Below are 12,361 nucleotides of genomic sequence, written 5' to 3'. Positions count from 1 at the left end.
CAACATGCACAAAGTGACTAGCACCTTGAACCAAATGACTTACCAGAGCATTTTGCAGTGCCATGCAACACCTTCAAATCTATGCCTAGTTAGTCAGGGGTGTGATGATCATGAGTTCTGGTGAACCTCAAACTGAATAGTGATTTCTACAAAACTCAGTGCTATCCTAATTTCTCCCAAATTTGCATGTCTGTGACAAAACAATCAGATTTAAGTCTGTGTCTGTGAGGTCAAAGAACTGACACATTTCATATAACCTTACCCCATCTAAAACAACCAGCTTGAGCAGATCAAGTTGAAAACATAGTACTGAGCCAGCGTGAACAAAGCATAAAAAAAAGACCCCTCATAAAAATTGCAATGTCATGAAACCTCTTAGCACAGTCTTCAACAGGTTTTAATGTATCCTGATCATAACTGGGTGTTGTAAACCTCCATCAAACCAAAGCCTGCTAACAGTTATCAGAAAATAGTAATTAAAACAGTCCAGGAATGTTTTTTAAGCAAATAAATATCTTGGTCTGGTATTTATATTCCATAAAGCTTGATATGATAAAATTATATTCATAACAAGTATCAACTCAAATGTATAAAATGTAAGAAACTAACAATCAAGTAGGGACCAAACATGCCTATGTTATAATGTTGAGAAGATGGATGGGACACATTACATCTTCTGGGGACAATAAGATCAATATCATATTTGATGTGTATCCAATCTTAATTTCATTCTATTCAATAATCCACTGGTTTTCGGAGTTTCAAACATGTACATCTGGAAATATGGATATAGTTAGAAAAACTAGCATTGAGGATATATTCATTAAAATATTATAAAATGCTTCATCACTCCTACATTACACCTCTCAGTCCTCCTGATCGAGTGGGGGTTGGCTGGGAGACACCCTCTGGAGGAACAACAAAAAGCTGCTGCAGTTGGTGTCAGAAACCATGAATCAGACTGAGACAGAAGCACAGTTAAATCACACTTGTTTAATAAAAATAAAAAATGGTAAACAGAGTAAACGTAATCAAAACGTAGCCAGAGTTCAGGAACCGGAACTGATAGTCAGAAAAGCCAAAACATCAGGGAGCCAGAGAACAGCATAGTAGAACAGCAAGCATGATCTGGAGCCAGAAGGAATGTCAGCCAAGCAAGTCTTTAACAGGAACACAGGAGAGCGTCTCTAGAGATGTGACCAGGGCGAAGGCAGAGATCATTTGGACTGGATGGCTTAAGTAGGCAGGACTGACAAGCAGGATCATGAACAGGTGAGTCACTTGTGGAGAGAGAGGAGCTGGCAATTAGCCGACAGCTGAGTGGCCAGCTCAGAGAAGGAAGGGCTGGGCCCAGCCCTGACAATTGGTTGCTGTAGCTCTTGTATACCAATGGAATTATGAAGGATTGCTGAGGGTTAATCATGAGAGCTGATGACCTTAATACATCGGATTAGACTGGTTCTACCACCACCCAAGGCCAGGAGAACTTTACTAAGTATTTTTTCTTTTTTTTTTATATGTTAAAAGAAAGTTTTATTGAACAATTGCAAACATACAGGTTCTAGAAAATACAGTGCATCAAAAATAAAGACCACAGCAGCAGCACACAAACATTTCACTATTACAATAGAACAGTGTAATTACAAACCCAGGCCTATTCCAGCCCGCAGGGCCAAAAGGATCCCGCAGATATGTCTACAGTTACATATAGGTATACAGATTGTGTCTACTATTAGCAGAGCCGTACAGAAGTTATATTTACAGTATATAGATATAAGTAAGTGCTAACCCCGCAAACTATCCATGATCAGGTCTACTAGAGGTAAGCCAGGAATCTCCAACCAACACCCCCCAGACCCTATGAAACTCATCTGGACATCCCCAATGCTGGTAAATGACATGCTCATATCTAAAGATGGTCCCCATATGATCGATTTATTCCATAAGGGTAGGGGAAGAAGTACTTTTACAATGAAGCAGCAGGATTTTACATGCCTGAAACTAAGCCTTAGAAAGTGCTTCCCTAGTAAACGTATCCGTCACCACATTATCTATAACACTCAGTATGTAGCACTTGGGATGAGAAGAAAGAGCAGTCTAATATGCTTAGTTTATGGTGGTAAGAATAGATTCCCAATATCTGTGTAGTTTTGGACAGTTCCACAGCAAATGAATGAGATGATGATTTTGGACATATCGTTTTCCGAAGTAGACCCATGTTAAATAACTTGAGAGGGGTGTAGTGCACTGTCAATAGTTTATACAGTTGAGAGAGTCACTGAGATGTGTTCAAAGAACTGGAATGCACAGTCTCCAGAGCCATTTCCCACTGCTCACCAGTCAGGTCCCCCACATCCCACACCCATTTCTCCTACACCCTGCAGGGGTCTGCTGCCAGGTAAGTTGGCAATAACATTGTGTAAAATCCGGATATAAAACCGTTAAGTACAGGCCTTTGTTGCATCATACCAAAAATAGTGGTTGGGTAGAGAGCAAAGCCAAATGGTAAGTTTTGAGCCATGACTGCGTGTTGTAAAAGTGCATGGACTGTGGTAAACCATATTGAGATTGCAGTGAAGAGAATAATAAAAATTTACCTCCACTGAATATATGCTTGATGTGCAAGATATCATGGTCTGACCATTTCTTCGCATATGGGATTGTAACCAATTCCGGATACGAAAAATTGTTCCAGGTAGGGCTATAGTGTGTAAAACCATTAACCGCTTATATCTGTTTAACTTTTTTCCAAAGTTTTGGGATTCCAAACCCTCTGAAAGAGCAGGTGAGTGGGTATAGTGTAGTATTAATAAAAAGGTAGAGTCCTGAGCCTCTCCCTCATTCTCGTCAATTTGGGCCATATCGACCACCATATGTTGTAATTGGGCAGGCCCATAATATATCCAGGAGTCTGGGAAGGCTATACCTCTATCGCTTTTTGGTTGTTGTAATCGATCCAAACAGACCCTGGTGGGCTCTGTCTCCATAACAGTTTACGAAATATAGGATTAAATAAAAATATGCAAAAAAGTTTAAGTATTTTTCTTTTTTAATCCTATTTTTTTTTTTTTTACTGTTATTGTTTATTTCGTGATATCTATAAATAATGTCTTTCACCATTTTTTTCATTAAAGCTGATTCTTTAAATCCTCTTTTCACAAAATAAAGAATCCTTGTCTCTTTGAAGTAAGCTAACATATTTTAAACTTTGTTACCTTCCTAGCTGGTGTGGCAATGAGCATCACAGACATTTCTTGAGGCTGGGTTCACACCTATGCGAATTGGATGTGGGAAAATCCGCCCCCCCTGAATTAATTTACCCCCTTAATGACCAGGCCATTTTTTACGATGCGTCGCTTTAACTCACAATTGCGCAGTCGTGCGATGCTTTACCCAAACAAAATGTATGTCTTTTTTTCCCTACAAATAGAGCTTTCTTTTGGTGGTATTTGATCACCTCTACGGATTTTATTTTTTGCGCTATAAACAAAAAAGAGTGACAATTTTGAAAAAAAAAGCAGTATTCGATTTAACTGACAACTGTGCAGTAACGCGATGCTTTACCCAAACAAAATGTATAAGACATTTCCCTACAAATAGAGCTTTCTTTTGGTGGTATTTGATCACCTATACGAATTTTATTTTTTGCGCTCTAAACAAAAAAGAGTGACAATTTTGAAAAAAAAAGCAATATTTTTTACTTTTTGCTATAATAAATATCCCCCCCCCCCCAAAAAAAAAAATATAAAAAAACAAATTTCTTTCTCAGTTTAGGCTGATACATGTTCTTCTACATATTTTTGGTAAAAAAAAACAAAACGCAATAAGCGTATATTGATTGGTTTACGCAAAAGTTATAGCGTCTACAAAATAGGGAATAGATTTATGGCATTTTTATTATTTTTTTTTTTTACTAGTAATGGCCTGATCTGCAATTTTTAGCGGGACTGCGACATTGCGCCAGACAGATCGGAACCCCTAACTGAAATTTTTTACACTTTTTTGGGAACCAGTTAAATTATTACAGTAATCAGTGCTAAAAATATGCACTGTTATTGTTCTAATGACACTGGCAGGGAAGGGGTTAACATCAGGGGCAATCATGGGGTTAAATATGTTCCCTGGGTGTGTTTACTAACTGTATGGGGGAGTGTGTGACTGGGGAAGCACACAGATCCGTCTTCCTGCATAGCAGAAATACAGGATCTGTGTGATCTCCCCTGTCAGAACGGAGATTCGCCTTGATTACACAGGCAGATCCCCTGTCACTACGGGGGAACGATCGCTGGTGGCCGGCGGACATCTAGTCTGCCCCACCCGCTGATTGGCTTCCCCGCGCGGGCGTCCACAAAATAGAGTCCCCGAGCCGATGTACAATGACAGCGAATTGCCTGGAAGGAACCGATCGGCCAAAGTATAATGGCAAGTGGTTAATTACAGCAAACACAGATGCTCAGCCCTTTCATTAACATATAGAGAACTATATAGCATTTTTCCTTACCGGAAGGTCCAGAATAGAGCATCTAGAAAAGGTAAGCTGCAATTTTAAAACATTTTTTTAAAGTTATGCTATGTGAATGGGGACATGTAACAAATATAAAGTAGATGTTTTCTAGGGGTAAGTCATTTTAAAAGAATGCTACATGGAGAGATATTTTTCTTTTGTAAAGGTTATGAATTAATCCAAACATCTTTACATGTCATGGACTTATATAATGTAACTGGTAGGGGGGCTGTTCAATGATTAGACAGAGGGTAGCTTTAACTTGAACTATACCACACAGGTGCAGAATGGATTACCAATGCAAACATGACCAACATAGCAAAAGCATACCTCTCAACTCTTTGAGATGGGAATGAGGGACACTTATTATCAAACGTACGTAGGCACAGGACACACACCCTGCCAAGCCCCCTTATAGGAGTACTATACAAAAAATGATTAGTTAAATCCAGCAAATACAAGCAGTTGTATGGCTGTTGTATGGCTGAACTCGCATTGGATTCGCACAGAAAATAGTGCAGGGACTTGTTTTCCCCCACACTAGAATTGGATCGCATGGGTGTTCTCACCTATGCAATCCGATTCCTGTGCGAGTTCACAGTTCACACTGCGATCTGTGAACTAAACTGGGGGTGTCATTAACTTTGTTAATGACATCCACAGTGGTTCGCACAAGGCAGTGTGAACTGCATGCGGGAGAAGAGAGATGCTGGCGGGTGCGAATCACATGCAATCTCTGAGATTGCGCTAGTGTGAACCCAGGCTTAAGCTCAAAAAAGAACATGAGCTTCTTTGGGGCAGATTACAGGCGTTTTTCTGCTTTTTCATCTGTGACCAGTGCAAAATCGCGGCAAAAACGTAGAAAAAATCGCAGTAAAAATACGCGACTTTGCAACGCTCAGGTGTGTATGCAGCCTAAGTTTTTATTTAAATACCTCTGTTTAGATGATCTCATACTGTAGATTTAAAACTTTTAGTCTACAGAATAGGCGTGTCTAGGCACAGTCACATGTCAAGAAGTACACTTCTATTTTTCAGGTGGAATTTCAGGCAAATTGTAGTTCTTAGGCAAAATGAATCTATCTATATTTTCCCTACAGAAAAAAACACATTCTGAGTATACATCCACTTTATAGGTAAAGTTGATCCAGGGAATATCTGATTGCCTTTGCTGGGGTTTTTGCCTTCCTCTGGATCAACTGTAGATATAGGATTGTGTACTTGGGTTTGTATGAGTTTTGTTTCCATTTTATTGGTTGAACTAGATGAACTTGTGTCTTTTTTCAACCGGACTAACTATGTAAGGAACCTGCAATGAGAGAAGCTTGGAGAAGACAAACTGTGTAACTGTTGGAACAGAAATGCAAACAAGGACTGCATACTTCTCGATCAGTCACTAAGACATTATTGAAGCAAGTTGTTAAGCATAAAATCAGCCATGGAATATTTTCAGTATATATATAATGCTGACTGGTGGAATGACATATCCTGTCCTGTCTTGTACTTCTATCTCTCAACAGCAAGATCTCTCCACCTTAGTTCCCCACCATGGTATGACCAAGGCTTTCAATTTCCGAGACTTTTCACTCTTAAAAATTGAGTCTTCAGTTATTAATGTGTTTATTTTGTTTGAATTTGTAATGACTACTACTTGAGTGAGGAGTTCTTACTACCAGGGGCCCCAAACATGAGGACTCATGAGGTGATTCAACTCTACAGCATCTGCCAAAAGCTTTCATTTTCATTGTCTGTAGATTTGACTTGTGAAATTAGAACAGATTAGGTTATAATTCATATATTGATTTGGATTGTTCGTTCAGTTGGTTTAATGTATATTACAATTTCCTGTAATTGTCCCTATGGTTTATGCCAAATAATGTACAGTCAGGTTCATAAATATTGGGACATCGACACAATTCTAATCTTTTTGGCTCTATATACCACCACAATGGATTTGAAATGAAACAAACAAGATGTGCTTTAACTGCAGACTTTAGTCTCAGCTTTAATGGGTATTTACATCCAAATCAGGTGAACGGTGTAGGAATTACAACAGTTTGTATATGTGCCTCCCACTTTTTAAGGGACCAAAAGTAATGGTTGTGAATGGTTGCAAATCCTTTGCAGTCAATTTCAGCCTGAAGTCTGGAACGCATAGACATCACCAGGCTCTGGGTTACATCCCTGGTGATGCTCTGCCAGGCCTCTACTGCTACTGTCTTCAGTTCCTGATTGTTCTTGGGGCATTTTTCCTTCAGTTTTGTCTTCAGCAAGTGAAATGCATGCTCAATCGGATTCAGGTCAGGTGATTGACTTGGCCATTGCATAACATTCCACTTCTTTCCCTTAAAAAACTCTTTGGTTGCTTTCGCAGTATGCTTCGGGTCATTGTCCATCTGCACTGGACCTATCTTGTTTATGCTAATAGGTATTTTCTTTTGTTTAAGGGCGAACATTGTTAGCATAGATTGTACATTTTCAGAAACCTCAACATGTAATTGATTTGTATTTAGGTATAGAGTTAACTGGGCAAAAAATGTAGCTTTAATGACTATTAGGCAAATTGTACCGTAATAGAATAGAGAGCATACATATAATGAATTTGAAAGGGTAATACTGCTACAATGCAGTGATCCAGAGTTGTATTGTAATTAGTGCCTGTAAAAGTATCATGTGACTAAATGAAAGCCTGCTTCTTTCAACATCACTGCAATGCAAATGAGGGGGTAAATGTATTCCTATTCTTTTCAATAAACATGTGGTTTGGATGGAAGTGCTAGTAATCATTAGTTATTGTGTAAATAGGTTTAAATTAATTTCATATGATGTGTATATTGGCAGAGCAAGGCATAAGCAGGATGGGAATGCCATTAACTATGAACCTTTTGCTATAGACTTGAGTAACGCTTGGGTTAAATTTTTAAAGTTTGCAGTATTGTTATATGCAGGCTAAAATTTAAAACATAATTAAGTTACGTTAAATAATTATACAGGGAAGATAAAACAGTTAATATATTTAAAAAAAAATACTATGATAAATAAGAAGACCAAACAGAAAGTTCCTGTCTGAATATTTTTCCCTCATTTGTTGCCAGCTAAACAATATTACAGTACGCTAGAGTTGAAAAGGTTTGAAAACCTAAAGAAAGATATATTTTACAACAGTGCCTTGGACAGCTCATAACATGTTGGGTAGCTACTCTGAGATCCCATTCATCGTCACAGAGCATATGTAGCAACAGGACAGAACTCCATGTGCAGTTTTAAACATCCCAATGAGCGATTCTCACTGGATAAACATTAGGTCTATCAAGTAGTCCACTTTTCTCCCTATTACTATTAATATACAGGATTTATATAGCGCCAGCAGTTTGCACAGACCTTTACAACATGAGGGCAGACAGTACAGTTACAATACAATTCAATACAGGAGGAATCAGAGGGCTCTATGCTTTGTCTTCTGAGTACTGTTGGTGGTACCAACATTTTTTCTTTTAGCGCAAGTGTTGAGTAGAAGCCAGATAACAGTCAAAGAGTTACTGATTTCACAAATATGTGTGGATTCTAAACAGTTGCTACAGGCAAGAAAATTGTTTCCATTTAGCACATGGCTCATACATTAATTAGTATTAATCTTTCACTAAAATATTACCATACATACATTGTTGGAAGACAGAGGGAAGAGACTGGTGAAACAGAGCAAGAAGAGGCAGAAAGTGACACTAGCAAACAGTGGAAAACCTAGTGGAGTGGAAGCGTGATTGCATGGTCTTGAATGGAGAGATAGCATTAACCACAAAGTTTGGATCAATCACTACCCTGTAATTTGACATCTAACATAAGTGCAGTCTGACCTCCTATAAACTACAGGTTTATACAACTGGTAAGCTGCTCTATCTATTCCTTGGTGAAGGTGCTGTCCACTAATGGTGAAAATGTGAAGGATCTATGGAAGATTGGCTATCCACTGTGGTGTATCTGTAGGTTATAAAAGAGTTTTAGCTGCGTTTATCTTTAAATATAGGGTCTTTTGTGGATGTGTATGCTGTTATTTAAGTATGCTGCTTAGTATTGTAGAGTTTGAAAAAGTGCAGGTTTATTGTTTCATTTTTTTATTGTACAGTGTTAACTATCAATCAGAAGTAGAAAGCTAATAGTTAAAGAGTTATAATTTGCTCACTATTTCTGTAGGCTTAAAGTACCAGATAACAGAGAATGCATTATTTTATATTGTGCATATAGACCACCTATTCTCAACCAGGTTTCAGTGGAACCCTGAGGTTCCCCCAAAGGTTGCTAGGAGTTCCTTGGGCTCTGGTTGATTGTCCTTCCATTTGATGGTGCCTGCATAGTTCCAGGGCCAACGTCATTTGGCAAAGCCTGCACCATGACCAGTTTTTTTTATCTGTATGTAAGGGCAGCATTCTGACCACCATTGTAATGGTTCCATTCTGCCTCCTGATTATCAATGTAAGGGCATTTTCCCCATTAATCCCCTGATGAGTTGATTTAATTAGGGGTTTCCTGAGAACTGAAAATTATTTTAGGGGTTTCTCTGGATAAAAAGGTTGAGAAAGGTTGGTATAGACAAAAAAAGTTCACAAATATACAAATAAACCATAATTTACCTACATAAGGAAAAAATAATCCTGTATAAAAACAGAAATGTACTTAAAGTGGGACCTTGATCAAAATGTTGTTTCTATGTTATGGCTAGACTGAAGGAGGCTTAAAACTTCTGTAACTTTTGCATCCCTGTTGTTTTCCTTTCTGTGTGTCTGTGTCCACATGGAGAAGGCACCTAATACTTCCTGTCACAGTGACCATTCCACTGAAGACAGAGACACTGCTAAAACCCTGACAGAGGTTCTAACTCTATTCACATTTTCCAAAACTTAAGGAAAAAGTTAGACTTATGCCCTGTACACAAGTTTGGAAATTCCGCCAGCAAAAGTCTGATGAGAGCTTTTGGTCGGAAAATGCGATCGTGTGTATGCTCCATCGGACTTTTGCTGGCGGAATTTTGGCCAGAAAAAGATTGAGAGCATGTTCTCAGTTTTTCGTTCGGAAAAAATTCTGATTGGTAATTCCGATCGTCTGTACAAATTCCGACGTGCAAATTTCCCACGCATGCTCGGAAACAATTTGACGCATGCTCGGAAGCACTGAACTTCATTTTCTCGGCTCATCGTAGTGTTGTACGTCACCGCGTTCTTGACGGTCGAAAGTTCAGAGAACTTTTGTGTGATTATGTGTATGCAAACAAAGCTTGAGCGAAATTCCGTCGGAAAAAACATCCAAGTTTTTTCCAACGGAAAATCCGCTCGTGTGTACGGGGCATTACTTTAATATAAAGTATGGCATGACAAAAACATTTACCAGTACACGTGCCAGTTTTAACTTTTAACTTAAAACAACAAAGAGCACTTCAGTATGAAACTTCATTTGCACTTTAAGATGTACATGACATATATTTGTATTACACCACCATCAATGTTATCAGACTAACACAAGTATCATAATCTCTAATCATCGCCATCCCTAGAGGTTACTTTTATCTACTTAAGCTAATGCAAATTCTGAATAGAAATATAACGCATTAAAAGACCAAGAAAAGGGGGAGTACTTCTATGGGACAGTAAAAAATATAAAATAAAAAGTAACATCCATTTTGTCTAGTGCAGAATCTTAAATCTAGTTTAATGGGTTACATCTGCAGAGATTGTTTTCAGCTGTGTTTTAATTATACAGAATTTTAAAGCTGCTTGGCTAAAGTTGGGTACACACTATGAGAAAATCGGGTGAACGATCATCCGATTTTCCTTGTTGCTTCACAGCAAATGGGAACCGATGAATGAAAATTCTTACGAAAATTCTCATAGGACAAAAGCTATTTTTTCTTGTTTATGGTCATGCGCAGTCTTTCTTTTCTGAATTTTCTTGTTCGAAAATCGTACAAAAATGGTACACATTAAACGAAAATCGTTCATTCTGTTCCTGTACGAGCAAAATTTTGGAGTATGTCCCTCCGGGAATTTTCGTACGAAAGTTGTATACACACTATACAAAAATCGTACCAGAATTCTTTGGACGAAAAGGTTCGCCCGATTTTCTTATAGTGTGTACGAGCCTTAAGGCAAGTAATAAGTAAAGTAAGTGCAAAAATATTTGGCAGATTATAGTTCGTATATGTGATACTAAAATATAATGACTGGAAAAAAAATGTTTAAATATTCTGGGAGGAGCACTTTATGCATATTTGAAGTCACTGGATGGTAAAAACGAAATAACAGTTTCATCATGTAGTAATTTATGTATTTTGTTTGAGAACAAAAATATGATAAACTCAAGCTAACTCCAATTGAGCTTGTATGGACTACAGCACACGTGTAACAAAATGTTTGAAATTCACTATAGAGCAATATTGGTCGTGGACAGGGTCATGATAATGTTAAAATTTAGAAGCACATCTAAAATCAAATAAAAATGCAACATCCTATGTAGATGATTTTGAAATCTTTCTAGTTTATTAAAATGTAGGAACTAATTATTCCTGGGAATTCATTCTTTAACAATTGAAAATGAACAAGACATTTTATTTTATGACTTATAAAGCAGAATTCTAAACCAATTATACATCAAGTCAAGGAGAGCATAAAGAGTTATAATCTATATCTAAAAGTGGAATATCTTGTTCATAGTAGCGTTTTCAATAATAGGGAACTTTATAACAAATACTCAACTTAAATTTTTTATGAAAAAAGTTCTTGAGAATTTATTTGAAAAGTTTAATTTGTTTAACATCTCGACAACACTGCATTGTGTTTCAGTTTGAAGTATAAACACTTTTACTAAACTGTATAGTAGATGTTTACATTTAAAAAAAATAATATTACAATAATTATATAACAATATATGATCAATAATACAAGTACTAATATTTTTGGAATGACTAACTTACGGCGCAAAAAGGTGCTCCATAATAAGTACTTACACTGCTATGCTTGTTGCATAATGACAAAAAGTTTACTGTTTTGTTAGAAATGATTGCATTAATGACAATTATGCCATAAATACGCCATGAATATACGTCTTTTTCAACCTAACTTATACAACTAATAAATCATAATAAACTCAATGGGATACAACAATGAAACCTGAACTTATTTGCTTTTTGTACTTTGCATATTGTTCAAAAGTATACCATGCTAGATTATTTAAAATGCATACATAGTACTATTTTTTTTAGCTAAAAAATAAATATAAAAAAAAAATTGTATGTTTAGAAAGTCACTGGATTCAGCCTTAGGGAGTCTTATAAATACCCTACATGTTCTAATAAAACAGAAAACCTACCATGTGATTACAAATAATTTTGTTGAAATACCAAATATGTTGCCTACCTCCGCCATTCTGATAGCAGATGTAAGGGAACCTCCACACATTTCCCAGATCCACAGCAAATCCAATGACAGAGAGGAGAAAGTCCATCTTTTTGCTCCATTTGTCACGTGAGTCAGTCTGAGAAAGTGAAAGAGGCAAAGAGTTATTGTTAGGAGTAGTGGCATCCTGTTTGGGGTGCTTGTCTGCAGGAGCTGTGGAGTTCTCTTCTGACATGCTGCCTCTCCTGTAAACCAGGCAGGATTTCAGCTGAGCAAGTGTAAGTCAGGGAGAATTTCTTAAGGCTGATGACAGGAGGGATAGAAACACAGTAGGTGGGTTTACTAGAAGAGGGATTCTCCACCTCCACAATGCCAAATGCATAGGTATAATTGGAGTTCATTTATGCTATGTGGAGAATATGCCATAGATCTGCTGTGTTCTATTATATACAGAATATTAAACTGAATTGTAAGA

The 12,361-nt window shown here is 37.4% G+C and overlaps 1 protein-coding gene across 1 annotated transcript in view; it reads right to left on the bottom strand.

The window, feature by feature from the left end:
• LOC141144152 (sodium-dependent serotonin transporter-like) overlaps positions 1-12,158 on the bottom strand; it is a gene marked incomplete in the record, with an annotated part of 151,264 nt that extends 139,106 nt beyond the window's left edge. The window contains 1 exon segment of the mRNA XM_073629563.1: positions 11,908-12,158. Within this exon segment, the coding sequence (XP_073485664.1) occupies positions 11,908-12,121 (214 nt within the window).
• Between the last annotated feature and the right edge of the window lie 203 nt (positions 12,159-12,361).

Source organism: Aquarana catesbeiana, linkage group LG01 (genome assembly GCF_042186555.1).
Source record: "Aquarana catesbeiana isolate 2022-GZ linkage group LG01, ASM4218655v1, whole genome shotgun sequence".
Lineage (NCBI taxonomy): Eukaryota > Metazoa > Chordata > Amphibia > Anura > Ranidae > Aquarana > Aquarana catesbeiana.
This window is presented reverse-complemented; position numbering and strand designations above follow the sequence as displayed.